This window comes from Mixophyes fleayi, chromosome 2, assembly GCF_038048845.1.
Source record: "Mixophyes fleayi isolate aMixFle1 chromosome 2, aMixFle1.hap1, whole genome shotgun sequence".
In the NCBI taxonomy this organism is placed as follows: Eukaryota; Metazoa; Chordata; class Amphibia; order Anura; family Limnodynastidae; genus Mixophyes; species Mixophyes fleayi.
In genome coordinates, this window is record NC_134403.1 from 190,932,967 (window position 1) to 190,948,224 (window position 15,258).

The 15,258-nt window shown below is 40.1% G+C and overlaps 1 protein-coding gene across 7 annotated transcripts in view; it reads right to left on the reverse strand.

Annotated features, from left to right (window-relative positions):
- The window catches only part of ADGRB2 (adhesion G protein-coupled receptor B2), a 298,187-nt gene that overhangs the window by 129,543 nt on the left and 153,386 nt on the right, over window positions 1-15,258 (reverse strand). For 5 of the 7 annotated variants that reach the window (XM_075195184.1, XM_075195183.1, XM_075195185.1 and 2 more), the window contains exon 2: window positions 5,030-5,765. The exons of 1 other annotated variant lie outside the window; for it this stretch is intronic. In XM_075195184.1, coding sequence (XP_075051285.1) covers window positions 5,030-5,750 — 721 coding nt within the window. In that variant the 5' untranslated portion in view covers window positions 5,751-5,765. Of the gene's footprint in view, window positions 1-5,029; window positions 5,766-15,258 lie in introns of those variants that run through there. One more of the 7 variants, XM_075195188.1, reaches the window with a different exon arrangement.

The window sequence follows — 15,258 nt, forward strand, 5'->3', positions numbered from 1 at the left end:
TTCTTTTGCTTTCTGGATAATTGTTTTCCATCTAAGTGATCCATACCTGTATATAATATTATATGAGCCTGGGGCATCATAATACTAAATACATTATACTACTCAAACAAGCAACAACTAAAGCCAGGCTGCAAAGTTACTCAAAAACATTCTTTCCCCACACCACCATCAGGCTCATGCTCAACAACCTTTTAACAATCAAAATTTGATTTTTTTTTGAGTGTTGCAGGGCTCTGGGCTTTAATTTTCTTAATAACTGCCTTTATTTGTAACTGACCTGTCGTGGATTAGAAGTGCTGTTCCAAGCTCAATCCACAACCTGGAAGAATGCAATACTCAACAGGTTTTTGATGATGCCACCAAGCAAATGCACATGAAGTATAACAATAATTGGAAATTAGAACTTAGAGTTGGAATATATTATACTAAAAACGAACATGTTAAATGTAAATGGCTGTGCTTCCTGTTTCTTCTGTATTGTCTGAGGCCACTTGGTAAACTCCTCAAATGGAGGGAAAAAGCAAGAACAATTTCCCCAGGCTTTTGATTTGCACTTACAGCTTCCTTTGCCTTAATTCACTTTCATTCTGTTCTGAGATTTGGAAGCACCCAGAGTCTCAGCAGAACATCCCCTAATGCCATAAGGCTGAACACCTAAGATTGCCAATACTTAGGTATCAGAGGAATGCTACCATCTTGAAACATTAGACCTATATATCAGGTATATATCTGACCATTACATTACCTACCTTTTAGGAGACATCCCAGCTTACATTTGTTATTCTCTTGACCAATGAAGTGTGCTAATATATGAATGCATTGATAATCAGAGTCCAGGACCCTGTGATTAGTCCATGCTTCTGCAGGAATCTACCTTACATCCCAACTCCACCTAAGAATAAAATTATTTTGTGGGTAGTTCAATGAGCTAAAACATAAAACTAAGCTGCAGTACCTTGGATGTGTTGCTTTCTGGATCCATTGGGGTTCCTGATGACCTTAACAGTCCCATGGAGCACTCCTCTAACCTCTTACTGCAGGGCATAAGTGAGTGTTTGAAAATGGCTGAGTGAGTAATGATGTCCCGCCACCACAAACTTCCATTTGCGCAAACAGTAAGTGTAGAGATCTGACCAATGGCGCATCCACGGTAACTACAAGTTAGTGTTTTGTATTACGTCATTGAACTCATCTAAAATTACATTTTTTTATGTTGAAGTTCTTTAAGAGATGACTTGCAGGAAAGTAGGAGCAATATTAGATTGACACATGCAGGTTTGCTAAAAGATATTAGTGGGCGTAAGGCACAAATTTCATTACAAGGACCCTAAGTCTACTGCCTATTACAAGTAGTGATTTGCAACTGATTTCTAAAGTCAATTTGCACAAGCACAGTACAAAAAAACTTTCCAAAGTTTACATTTTTTCATACGTTTTTGCAGTTTAGAAGGCAAGGTTAGAATTGTTAGGACTGGGTTAGTTTTAAAGCTTGGGTTAGGTTTATGGTTTTTGTCAGGGGACAAATAAAACATTAAATTAACACATATGAATGTACATGATTTCCCCTAAAAAAAAGTGTTTAAAAAAATTGGTCAGTCATCCCAGGAGGAGAAAATTAAGGCTATGCTCATCGGAAAGCCCAGATATTCTTTCAGGTAACTCCCTTTACATATGCAGGTCACAACCATGATCATCCATGTCTCCTTCTACTTAAAGTAAGCGGCCTAATTAAGTTAATGTGCAAACAAGCAAGTGCTAGATTGGAAGGGTTATTTAATTAACAAGGAGTTGTAAATAAATGAAAACCATATGTTGGGTAGCCAGATAAATGGATAGGCTAGTACGCAGGACACTAGCTACCAATACATGTATATAGAAAACATTAATGTCAAATAATATGGCTCCAAATTTCATGTCTTGAGAAATCAGGGTGCACTTTGTACTTAGGAGGAGAAAACGCATAAGGTGTGTGAAATATAGGTAGCCACTGTATAGAGAAACCACAGTAGTCACATCTTTCAGAAAAGTATTTGATAATGTTGTACTTCCATCATATTTGATATGTAAATGTGTGGGAAGTTATGGTCACTTTATTGAATGGGGAGTTATGGCTCTGCGACATGTCCAAGAAAAATTATGGAAGGTAAACGAATTTGGACCATTTATAAGTGACATCCAGGAGACATTTCCTTCCCCATATAAGCATATACACTGCCCCTCTGAATGCAAAGTGAAAAATATTTAACTACTCTGTGTATGAGAGAGCAAATTGTCGGCTTTTAGTGACTCTTGGAAAATCTAATTGAAGGACTGTCCATTTCATTCTGCCTTTTTTCCAGACACATAATTATTTCTGTAATTTCATCGCTATTGTTTTTATGAGTGTATTGCATTTGTTTTTGTTTGTTTTTTTTATTTCCAAATGCCATATACCTTTGTTTATTAAATCTAAAATGTAATAAGTTGTCCTAATACTCTAACAAATCCACAAGCCTTGTATGAAGATTATTACTGAACCATGTTAACCCTTTGAATGCTAGTGTGTGACTTCTTAAGACATTTGACTAACAAGAAGCCTAGTGTATGTCAGCGTGTACAGTTGTGTAACAGAGTTTTTATGTGTTCATCCTGCAATTGCTGATTTGGGCATTGCAAACTTATGTGTAGCACTGAGCATAGTGTGTGGCAGCAGGTACGTTTGTGTGACAGAATTTTGGGGATGCCCTGGTTCAATAGGTGGTGGCGGAGCTTACGTGTGTATGGGTGGGAGAACACTGGAGGAGATTCAGCATATCTATAACCTATGTGATAGGTGACTGCAAGATTGCGTGCTGGAATTGTGTGTAGCCCAGTACAGTACACATCCAAGTCAGGGACACTGGGACCTTGCTCCTGACAGTTATGACTAAAGCATGGATTATAACATGCCTTAGTTCCTAGGTCTACATTCAGAGTAGTTTTGAAATTAGGACATTAAGTTAAGTTTGACTTTAGAGGTTTTTTTTATTTAAACTAGGAGCATTTCATTAGCCAGTAGGTCACTTGAAGGTCACTACCATCTTTGAAAATCACTCATATTTTTTTTTTCTTGCCCCTTCATTAAAACAACCCTGACCATGGGTGAGTCTACTCTATATAGACAATGGAGAAACTGTATTTAAGTTATAGTGAGAATATAAACTTTGCCTCTGAGCACAAGTATTTGTATCACTGACCAATAGGGATATCCTTAAAGAATATCTTATATAAGAGAGGACAGTGCCTTAACATGTGATGCTGCCAGGCGTTCAGGGCTTGAATTGTTGCGAACTGAAAGATATATGTGCAAACCATATAACTTTAAGCTATCATATATTCAGCGCCGGTGCTAGGGTCCTTGGCGCCCTAGGCACAGTGTGAAAATCGCCGTCCCCCCCCTTTAAAAATCACCGCTGCGCTTCCCTCCCCTCAGCTCCCCTCCCCACCCCGTGTCTTTCTTTAACTTACCTGCATGAAGCTGCTCCTCTCTGCTCTGTCTTCTCCACTCCACTCACAGACACTGTCGGGCCGTGATGATGACATCATCACGGCCTGTCACTGTCAGTGAGCGGAGGGGAGAAGACAGAGCAGAGAGGAGCAGCTTCATGCAGGTAAGATTCAATAGTCCCTTCCCTCCTCTCCTCCCCGTGGATTTCCATTTTTTTTTAATTTCGAGGCGCCCTGCAGAGCCCGGCGCCCTAGGCAATTGCCTAACCTTGCCTAATGGGAGCGCCGGGCCTGCATATATTGCTCTTATGATACATTATTGAAGTATTTTTTATTCCTTTTATAAGTGAAGTGAAAGTATTCAGCATCAAGATAATGAGTAATATGAAGAATATGTTTCATGTCATACTCTTAGTTAATAGACAATATATGTACTTTTATAATGTAGAAATAAATGTCCATTACCTAGGAATGTCTTGCTCTTCTTTGACACTTAACTAATTAAAGTGTCTGATCGCCAAAAGTGGAAACCTACAAACCGCGTCAGCTTGCTCTTGCGCGGATTAGCATGAACACAACATACTATTCAAACATACAAAAGGCGATAAATTAAAGGAAGACATCTTTGGTCATAGATGAGAATATCAGCACAGTTCCAAATAACAGGTCGATAAATTTAAATGTTATTTGGAAAGTATCATTTTTTACAGTGTTTCTACAGTAGTATAATTTTTCACTTTTTTTTATTATTATAATTATTATCCCTGTCACTCCTATACATACAGAAACTATGATCAATGATCTGCTTACAGTTTATTTTTTGTATCTCATATTCATAAGTTATTATTATAGTACAAATGATCTTTATAGAGCAAATTGACATACCCTTGATGTATTTATTAGGAATAATACTACAAGTGACTAAAGAGTTCCACATTTCTGTAGTTCTTGTGTCTTTGTAAAGTAGGCACATATTTAGTGAGTTATGTCTTCACTGTGTACATTAAGGGGGCGGGTACATTATCATCAAAATACCGCTAATGATATCTAGTCTAAAGACTTGTAAATAGAAGGAGCGACATACTGTGCCTGAATTTTAACTTATTTGCTACTTGTTAATTTATAGGCCATCGGACATAATCAATAATTGAATTGTATTAATTTGTAGCATGCATCATTTTAACTTAGCATATTTGCATTTTTTTTTTTAATTAAAAGCCTTTACATGTTATGAAAATCATGTCATGAAAAATATATTACAGGCCTAAGGTCATATATAGTGTGCAATATGAAAATGTACTACAAATATTAATATACCTATTACAGTACTTTATGCATTAGACACAATGGTAGAAGTGGGGGTGTATACAGTGGTATGCCATACCGCCACTTCTCCTACTGCCTTCATTGTATAACAATACAAGTTCATTCCATTCATTTCATTTACAATCCCATTACATTTCCCATACCGCCACTTCTAAATTTCCATACTGCCACTCTAAAGTTCCCACTTCGACCACTGACTAGACATATAATTATAGATGATGTATATAAATTTGCATACCATACGGGACTGGCCGAGGATATGCCTCATTGTTGCTTCCTGGGAGCAGCTGGGTAACACAGCAGTCGCTATGTCTTGCAGGAACAATGGAGTTGGAGACTGTGTCATTACGTCCACGTGCTACAGTTTCTGGGCAGGTGCAGCCAGTCTGTGTCAATCCACAACGCACCCCCCAGTCTCGAGCTCTCAAACACTCCTCAAACCAGCGACATAGTACACCACAGGCAAACTGGCTGGAGTTATCATGGTTGACCAATAGCACCTCCACAAAGCGGAAACTCAGCACAGAGTCAGAAAGTAGCTGAATGGACAGGGGTTGCTCAGATAAGCAGATCCGAAGAAAGTTTTTGTCAAAGTGAGAGAAGGTAAAAGGGGTCCCAGGGATACAAAGTTCCTGAGCGTCTTCTGCCCCCTCCTCAGGCCGATTACAGGTGTGGTTGGGAAGATAATGATCCAAAGGTTGCACCATGGGGGATAGATGTGAGCACACTTGCTCCTCGTGAGTGAACTTCAGGTATAATGTGTATTTGGTTGGATCTGGGTTTTCCAGGGTCCAGGAGCAGCCAGGGGAGAAGACAGGAAAAAGGTCCTTAAGAGAGAAGGCTCCGTATAGAACTCCAGAGGCCAGAGCCGAGCATGTGCTCGGTGTGGGGTTAGAACCCCAAGAGCACAAGACAAGAGACAATATCACAGATAGTAAGAGGGGACAAGCAGTGTTCATCCTATGACATGGGCCCTATAAAAATAAGGAGAGACAGGCATTAGTCTAAAAAATACCGGTAAATCCACACAGGCACAGTGATTTGGGAAAGATACCAATACATATGATCTTATTTGCAAAAGGGTACATATATCCATTCCACATATATTACATGTACAGTGCCATAATGTGTTAATATCGCATAGTAAATCAAGTAGGGTACAAAAACTATAGAGCGCCTTGAGACAGTCAAAAAAAATCAAAGTATGATAATGGAAATGCAAATTGTTTTCCATCTTCCGATATTTTCAGCAAACACAAATATTTATATTCTGTCTCTACTGTTTTCATACATGTTTTATTGCTCATTTTTGTGATAGATTGAATTCTGTCACTTCATAAATGCTAGGTAATACAGTATATGATATTTTGTCTTATGCAAAAAATAATGGTGTCATTTGCATCTGTGGCACATTTAACTAAATGTCCAATGTGGACATTTTATACCTTACCTTTATTTTGTTTACAAGCACTTTTCATTCATCATAAACACACTGTATTTGTGTAACCCAGGCTTGGCTAACCTGTGGCACTCCAGGTGTTGTGAAACTACAAGCCTCAGCATGCTTTGCCAATATATATCAGCTTATTGCTGGAAGGGTATGCTGGGACTTGTAGTTTCACAACACTTGGAGTACCACAGGATAGCCAAGCCTGGTGTAACCATTTACAAATAGTCCCTTATATAATTCTTAAGGTTCCAAAAGTCTTGAAATTGCTATTTGTGAATCATGTTTTATGTTTAACACTTTTTTTCTTATTTATGTATCTCACCACTGGAGGTAGCATAATAAATTACCCTTTCTTACCTAAATGCACAGAGTTGAATGATGGGATTCACCAATGCTACAGCAGCAGTGTTGAACCCATTCCCATTGAATCATGCCAAGGAGCTCCCTGAGGCCACTGTTTTGAAGTTTTCCAATTTATGAGTGTAGAAACCTTTCATCCTGAATATAAGGATCATAGAGCCATGGAAGTTATTTCTATGGCTAAAGGTGTCACATATTATTTCAGTAACTATATCATATGTTACTCCACATATATTATTACATTTTAACCTATTGACGTGGTTTGAGTAATATTGGGTAAATTAGACAATCTTTCAAGGACTGCTATAACAAACAAGGATGAAGGATTGAGAGAGATACAAAGAATTTAAATATGTTTAATCACTGCGGAATATTCCATAAAAGTAATCAAAAGCAAACTAGGGGGTATATTTACTAAACTGCGGGTTTGAAAAATATTAGGTTACCTATAGCAACCAATCAGATTCTAGTTACCATTTATCTAGTACATTCTACAAAATGCAGCTGAAATCTCAGAGCCGCAGCGAGGGCGGTGCGGTGGATGCAGCCGCCCAGGACGCAAGGTCTAGGGGGCGCCATGGCCCCCTTTTATTAAACAAGTCACAGCCCCAGGTACACATCTGGGGCTGATGTGCAGAGTCAGCGCCGCGGATCATAATATGAGCAGGGGGGGGGGGGGGGGGGGTGATTTAATTTAATGGGAATAAGGGTTGATAGTTTATTGGTGGGGCTATTCTTATATTTGTGGGATGATTGTGGTGGTGGGGGCTATTAATTTAATACTGGAGATTTTTGGGTGCTTTTAATTGAATGTGTGACAGAGTTGGGGTTGAAAAGGCCTATTTGTGAACTGGGAGTGCTATTAATTAAATGTCGGCTGGTAAGACGAGAAATATGCCTTTATTTAAAAACAAATGTGGATAATATTAAATAAATCTTGAGAAGGAGACCTGATAATTAAACATGGGTACTTTGATTGGATGTCAGGACTGGTTAGAGGAAGGAGGACTGGACTATTCACTTGTTGCTTTGCTTTCCTTTCCTTGTGGTGAACAATAAATATTTTTTTCCAAACAGGGCCCCAGCAATATCCAGCCAAGCAGCAAGTGAGTGGAAGATGCCAGCAGCAGCTCCATGTGGTCAAACTTTTAGAACAGGTATGAGAACGTTGTGCAGGATTTGAGAGCCATATAGTACTTGCAAAACGCTAGGCGTATTCTCCCCACACCCCCACAATAGGACTTCTCTTCCAGCAGTGAGCGCCTTGGGAGGCAGCATTTCCTCCCACCAAAATTGGGAGGGGGCGCCAGTGCTCTAGTTTGCCCAGGGCACTGAAATCTCTAGTTATGGCTCTGTAGAATTTGATTGGTTGCTATAGGCAACATCTCCACCTTTTCAAACCAGCAATTTAATAAATGTACCCCCAAGACTTTTGAGTTAGAAACAATTGAAAACCTGAATATGTAAGTTATAGAAAACACTGCAAAATAAAAGAAAGACAAACCCACTGAATTCTTAAAAACGTAAAGACTAAAACAATTTAAACATAGCCTAAAGGAATCAGTGCGAGTGGCAGATCAGCGCAGAAACCTTACAATGCAGCCCACACCAGCGTAGCCATATTTATTGGGTGCAGGAAGCAGCGTGGTGAAGTTCTTTGAGGCTGAGCAAATCCATACCACTCCTGAAGTGGATCTGCAAGTCTTCAGAGACACAGATAAGAGATCCATTGGCTTTCCTCCCACTCCCCGTCTCCCATTTCCCCTCTTTTCTCTGGTACCTTTTCACGTTCCTTGGTCCTCTTTCCTCTGTCCCCTGACACCATCCATTCTCTCCTGGTACCATGTCTCCTTCCCTGCAATCCTGTCCACTGGCATGCTCTCCTCTGGCATCTGACACTCTCTACCTGGGACCCCATCTCCTGAGATTATCTCCCTGTCCTCTGCCACACTCCCCTCTTTCCCTCCTAACGTGGTGAGAAATGATGTTAGCCTATTATTTGATTGTAACTATACTTGTTTAAAATAAAACCAACATCATATGGACCTTTCAATTTTATGGTACATTTATCTCATTAACACTGAAAAATGTTTATTTTTTGTGTGTAAAAAAACCCCCAGAATAGTAAAAACTGAATTCTCCAGAAAAAACAAACAAAAACTGGACATAAGAGACACTATAATTACAACTGACTTTTTATACTTTGGCAGAATTGTTTTATATATTTTCTATCTTATTTGGAAACTGTATTTAGTAGAATATGACTAACTGATGTAAGCCATTAATATGTAAATGAAAAAGTCAAGGTTTGACTTCAATAAATTGCAGCAACGCCTGCATAGTTTATGAGATGTGAATAATCATACTTACATGAGTGCACTATACCTCTGGTGATAGAGATTCCTGATGATCTGTTGATATGTTTTTAACAGTATTTTTAATGTTGATGTAATTTTATTGTTAACTAAATCTATACGATCACCATTTTGAATGAGTTTGAATCATTTTTACTTGTAACTGCATACTAAAATACAAATTGTTCATTCTCTGAAGAGCAGCAAATATGTTCTCTGAACACAAGGACATAAATCTTAGAGCTGCACCCATTTGTAAGAAATAATTTGATGCTTTGTGGACTTTTCATAGTTGAGAGATTATTTAATAATTTGCTTTGATACTTTCACTTGATAGGTACCCAAGTAACTTATTCTCTCCCTCAATACTAGGTGGCCATGGATGCCCTTCACTCTTGCAGTAGAGCTGGATAAAACTCACCCCTCACAGGATAAACATTTATCCTTGATATTGGCAGAAGGATCATATATGCCTCTTGTCTTCACAGTGTGGCAAGGAATTAAGATGTAACTAGAACCTATTAGGCTATTGAGCCCCCATCCTTCAGAAACACCCCACATCTTGAGATGTGCTCTATAGAAAAAAATCAAAATCACTATTGTACAGCGCTAGTTGATAATAATAATAATAATAATAATAATAATAATAATAATAATAATAATAATAATAATAATATACAGCCAGAATAAATGGACTTTTGTTGATGTACGTGTTGCTATGGGTATAGCTACAACCTTGCCCTTCTTCTACTTATAGCGAGTTAAATTAAAAGCTTTTTTTGTTTGCCATTGGCATTGGAATGGCAGCAGCAAACCTTGTTTCCTTATATCAAATGCTATAAATTACTGAGTTGAAAAATGAGTGGAGTGATTATACATAACCAAATATGTCCACTATACTCTCTTTCACTCCACTGCAGCCGGGTTTCCATATTAGGAGATGTGCTTCTATAACTAAAAGGGTAGACAATAACTCACAGGCTTGCTCTAAATAAATTTACTGTGTGGAGTCAAAGGTTCACATTGAGGTGACCTGCTCAAATCTCTTGTCTCATCTTTCTAACCTGCATCAGATCCTATTAGGACACTATCCCTCTGATGGCCGGGGATGAGGTCTGGGCCTCGTGAGAATGGGCTGGGCTTGGTGGTGTGAAAACGCCAGCTCTGGCTAATGGAGCCCCATGTGATAAGCAGAGGAGAAGCGCCATCTTTCAGGGACCCTGGACAGGAGAGGAGGAGGTCGTGGGCTCCCCGACTTTCAAGGAAGTGGGTGTGGGGTGGGCAACCAAGATGTCTGATTTTTTATTGTAGAAATACTGGGAGAAAACCCCATCAAGTAAAAGAGCCCCATTTTAAGGAAGGAGTTGGGAGCTCGGCAGATGCCATAAGGTAGCACTGTAATGAAATGTATTAAGGCAATGTGGCTACCAAAAGAAAGTCCCAGGATACTGGGATGGTGTAGTGAAAAGCAGCTTGGAAACTTCACTGAGTGGTAGTGCTGAAAAGTCCCTCGATATTGGGGATGGTTTATTTTGGAGTCATGTGAGAAACCTATTTGCCTGGAAATGTGAAAAGCAAGGAAGGCTGTGGAAAATGAGCGGTTGTGGCACTACTGTTCCCAGCAGTGATCAGTGAAACTGTGATCGAGATACCTGTAGCATTTACTTGTCTGTGGTGAACTGTTGCCACACAGGTAGGCACCGCCCTCGCTACGGGTCTGAGATTCTAGCTGTCATTTTGTAGAATGTACTAAATAAATGACAGCTAGAATCTGATTGGTTGCTATAGGCAACGTCTCCACTTTTCAAAACCACCGGAATCTCGCAGCTCTAAATTTGTTTCAAAGTATAGATGTGACTTGACAGTGTTATTAATAAATGCAAAAGTTGCATTTTCCATATAAAATGTAATTAAATATAAACAATTACAAATTAATTTAAATACAAACAACTCTTGTTCTAATGACAATTTTCTTTCCTGCAGTAGACCAAACTCACATAATTTCACCCAAAACTTCATATTTTATATTGTTTAAGAGGACATTTAACTTGTCTGACTTGCAAAGAAAGTAAATAGTTTTCCTCAGGACAGGCGGATAGGATGAATAGTAAATTTTTATAGCATTAGACAAGTTTCTATGACTAATATATATTTATATACAGTCGAAGTGGACATTTAGAAGTGATGGTATGGAAAATGTCATGGGAATGTAAGTGAATAAAATTTGTTAGTTTTACAATGAAAGCTGTAGTAGAAGTGGCGGTATGGTATTCCATCATATACATTCCCACTTTGACCACTGTTTATATATGTATAGAGAGTAGAGATGCTCAGGCTCAGTTCCTCGAGAACCGAACATACCTGAACTTAGCATATCCGAATACCGAGCCGAACTGGCTCTGCACTTTCCTGCTTTTTCGGAATCGAAAACGAGGCAAAACGTCATCATTACGGAACTCGGATCTTGCGAGTTTTGAAATCTATAAATACCGCCCTCCATTGCGATCTAGTGCCATTTGAAAGAGGGACACAGAAAGGGTAGCACAGTGTGTAGAGCAGTTTGGCGGCAACAAAGATAGAATTGAAAGAGGAGGGAGTAGCAGTGTTTAACAAAGTCTACAGTGACATTCAGGAGAGCTCCATTGCTCAATTGCTAAGTCTCATTGCTGAAAAATACAAATACTAGTGCTGGCAGGCTTGGTGCAATTCTTCAGTCACATTCTACTGTGTTATATTGATAACACACAAAGAGGAGAGCTTCATTGCTAATTCTCATTGCAGAAAAATACAAATACTACTGCTGGCAGGCTTGGTGTAATTCTGCAGTCACATTCTACTGTGTTATATAGGTAACACACAAAGAGGAGAGCTTCATTGCTAATTCTCATTGCTGAAATACAAATACTAGGCCTTGCAGGCTTTTCTTCTGACTTTGCATTCAAATTGTACGGTGTTATATAGGTTACACACAAATAGAAGAGCTCCATTGCTCCATTGATAATTGTCATTGCTGAAATACAAATGCTAGGCCCTGCAGGCTTTTCTTTTGAATTTACGGTGTTATCAAAATGGATTCACAGCAGTACACAGAAGAGTGCGAGTTCTACAAATGTTACTGAGGCATCTTCTTGTAAGGTCAGTCGTGACCAAGCAAGACCTTGTCATTCGCACTCCAAAAGTGGTGCCCAAATACTTTTACATGTAAAAGCCGAGTTGGAAGAAAACAGTAAGGCATTATAGGAAAATGTACTTTCAGATTCAGATATGACACAAATCCCTGCGGAGAGTCCATCCACGAGTGCTATGTGTAATCATGACCATTCTGATAGTGTACCCATAAAGAAGGCCCCCTTCAGCATTTCTGCAGATGTGTGCCTGAACAGCCCGAGTGTAGTCGGTGATACACCAATTGAGGATGCCACTTTGGAATTACAACAGATGGGGGATATTTGTGTAGCCGACGAGGGCGCTAATGAGGATGTTTGTGAGGATGATACTGTTTGTGTAAGTCCTGCAACGGTGGAAACAGTTCTTGCACGTGATAAGAAAAAGGCCATTGTCATGCCTGGACATAAGACCAAAAAATCCACCTCTTATGTGTGGAATTATTTTTACCGAAATCCTGACAACAGTTGTCTAGCCATTTGTAGCGTATGTAAAGCCACAGTCAGTCGAGATAGGGACCTTAACCATCTAGGAACCTCATCCATGTTACGCCATTTGACACAAGTTCATGGCAATGTGCTGGGAAAATCTGAAAGTTATGCTAAAAAATAACAACAAGCAGTTCATCATCAGTTACACCTACATCCCGACGCCTGCAATCTATACCCATAACACCGTCCTCGTCAATATCCTCAGTAGCGATCAGAGTTAGTCCTGCATCCAAGTTGCTAAGGCTAGATGACTCTTCCACTGTCCTGGATTCCTCAGAAGACTTCTTGAGCGTTAGTTCAACTGCTGCTGCTGGGGGTGAATCTTCATCCCAGAAGCAGACCAAGAAGAAGACTACTAATTGACTAGAAGAAGACCAAGAAGAAGACTACTAGTTGACAACAATTGACTGTTAAATGATTGTTTACAAGAAGAAGCAAGTATGAAAACTGTCACCCAGTCGCAAAGCGGATTACAGACGCCATAGCAACTATGCTAGTATTAGATCTGCATCCAATATCCACTATTAATGCATTTGGTTTTAGACAGTTACTTGAGGTCTTGTTTCGCTGTTACCAAATTCCATCACGACACCATTTCAGTAGAAAAGCTATTCCTCACTTCTACCAGAAGGTTCGTAAAAAATTTATTATTGGGCTGCAAAATGCCATTCTACCCATTGTACACTTAACCACAGATATGGGGACAAGCGGAACTGGGCAAACTAAAGATTATATGACTGTGACAGCCCACTGGGCTGGTGATTCGCCTTCACCAGCAGGAACAGCAGGAGCATGTACCCAAAAACGTCACATTTGTCAGAGGCAGGCTACTCTCTGTATCACTAGGAGGCATACAGCTGACAATCTGTTACAAAAACTAAGGGATGTCATTGCAAAAAGGCTAAGCTTGGACTCTCCTCAGGATATGTCATTTCTGATAATGCCACCAAAATTTTGAGAGCATTACAGCTGGGTGAATTCCATCACATTCCCTGTTTTGCTCACACAATAAACTTGGTGGTACAGAGCTTTTTAAAAAATGACTGGGACGTGCAGGGGATGCTGTCTGTGGCCCGTAAAATATCTGGATATTTCTGGCATTTGGTAACAGCATGTAGGAGATTGCAGCAGCTGCAAGAGAAATTTAATTTGCCCTGCCACCAACTGAAGCAAGAGGTGGTGACAAGGTGAAATTCCACCCTGTATATGCTTCTGCGGATGGAGGAACAGCAAAAAGCCATCCACGCTTACTTACTCCACAAGCCATGACATTGGGAAAGGAGGGGGGATGTATTTTAGTCCAGCACAGTGAAGAATACTTTTCGTGTGTCAGGAGCCGCGGCGGCCGCGGGCACTGCCGCGACTCACTTCCTGTCCCGGCGAGCGTCCCGGTCGGCATGGAGAAGCCGCTTGCTATGACGTCCCCGTCGTCATGGCAAGTGCTGAAACCGGGCGCATAATTGTCTAACCTGCGGGCTAATTAATCTTGCCCCATCTATTTGGCCCCCCACTCTGTCAATCATCACAGGCATAAGCCCTGATTGGCATGTTTACCGACTACTCCTGCTTGCAAGTGACCTCTGACCTTGGCTAGTTTACTGGATTCGCTGTCTGTCATTACTCCTCATTCCTGGGTTCTCCGCAGCCAGTACCCATCTCACGACCCTCCGTTAGTCTGCAGCCAAGTCTGTCCCCACACTAGGGGCAACAGTGAACACCAGACTTTCGGAGCAGACTCCGGGTTTTGTGGTATTGGCTGCTGGAGTTCCTAACACCGTGTTGCGCAAGGTGCTGAAACCATTCGAAGTAGTCAACTGTGAAGTGAGTTCAGACTAGAGATGGGCAGGCTCGGTTTCTTGAAAACCGAACCCACCCGAACTGCGGTGATCCGAGTACCGAGCTGAGTCGGCTTGGTACTTTCGCAACTATTCGGATTCCAAAACGAGGCAAAATGCAGGCTGATTTTGCACCAAAAAGTGTAGGGTGTTATATACACCCAAAAACAAGAGGTCCAGTGCTGAATTTGTCATTGCTGAAATACTAATATACCAATCCTTGCAGTCTTTTTTTCTGAATTTGCACTAATAAGTGTAGGGTCTAATATACACCCAAAGAGGAGTGCTCTATTGCTAAGAGCCATTGATGAATAGGAAGACAAGCAGGCTTGTCTGTAGAATTTGCAGGCAAATTCTACTGCGTTATATAGGTAACACACAAAGAGAAGAGCTCAATTGCTCCATTGCTAATTGTAATTGCTGAAATAGAAATTATAGGCCTGACTGGCTTGGTCTAAATCTGAAGTTATATTTTATTGTACTATAGCTCACTCAGAAACAGGAGAGGTGGCAGGGTTCAGTGCTTAAACAGAAATTGTAATAATAGGGCTGTTGGTGTTCTTAAAAGTCTCCATTGACATTGTAGTGTGCCATAGCTCATACAGAAAAAAGAGGGGTGACATTGTTGTTGTCACTCTCCAGTCTCAGTCATGATGATACTAGTCCCTCTACCTCATGTGCTAAAGCCTATGTTCAAGTGCATAGTGGTTTTAAGGGAAACAAAAACTGTTAATAAAAAATGTGTACCTTTTTAGAGAAGTAAAAACTCTCTAAAAGTAGCTGAAAGTTTACTGTAGAAAAACATAAAATTG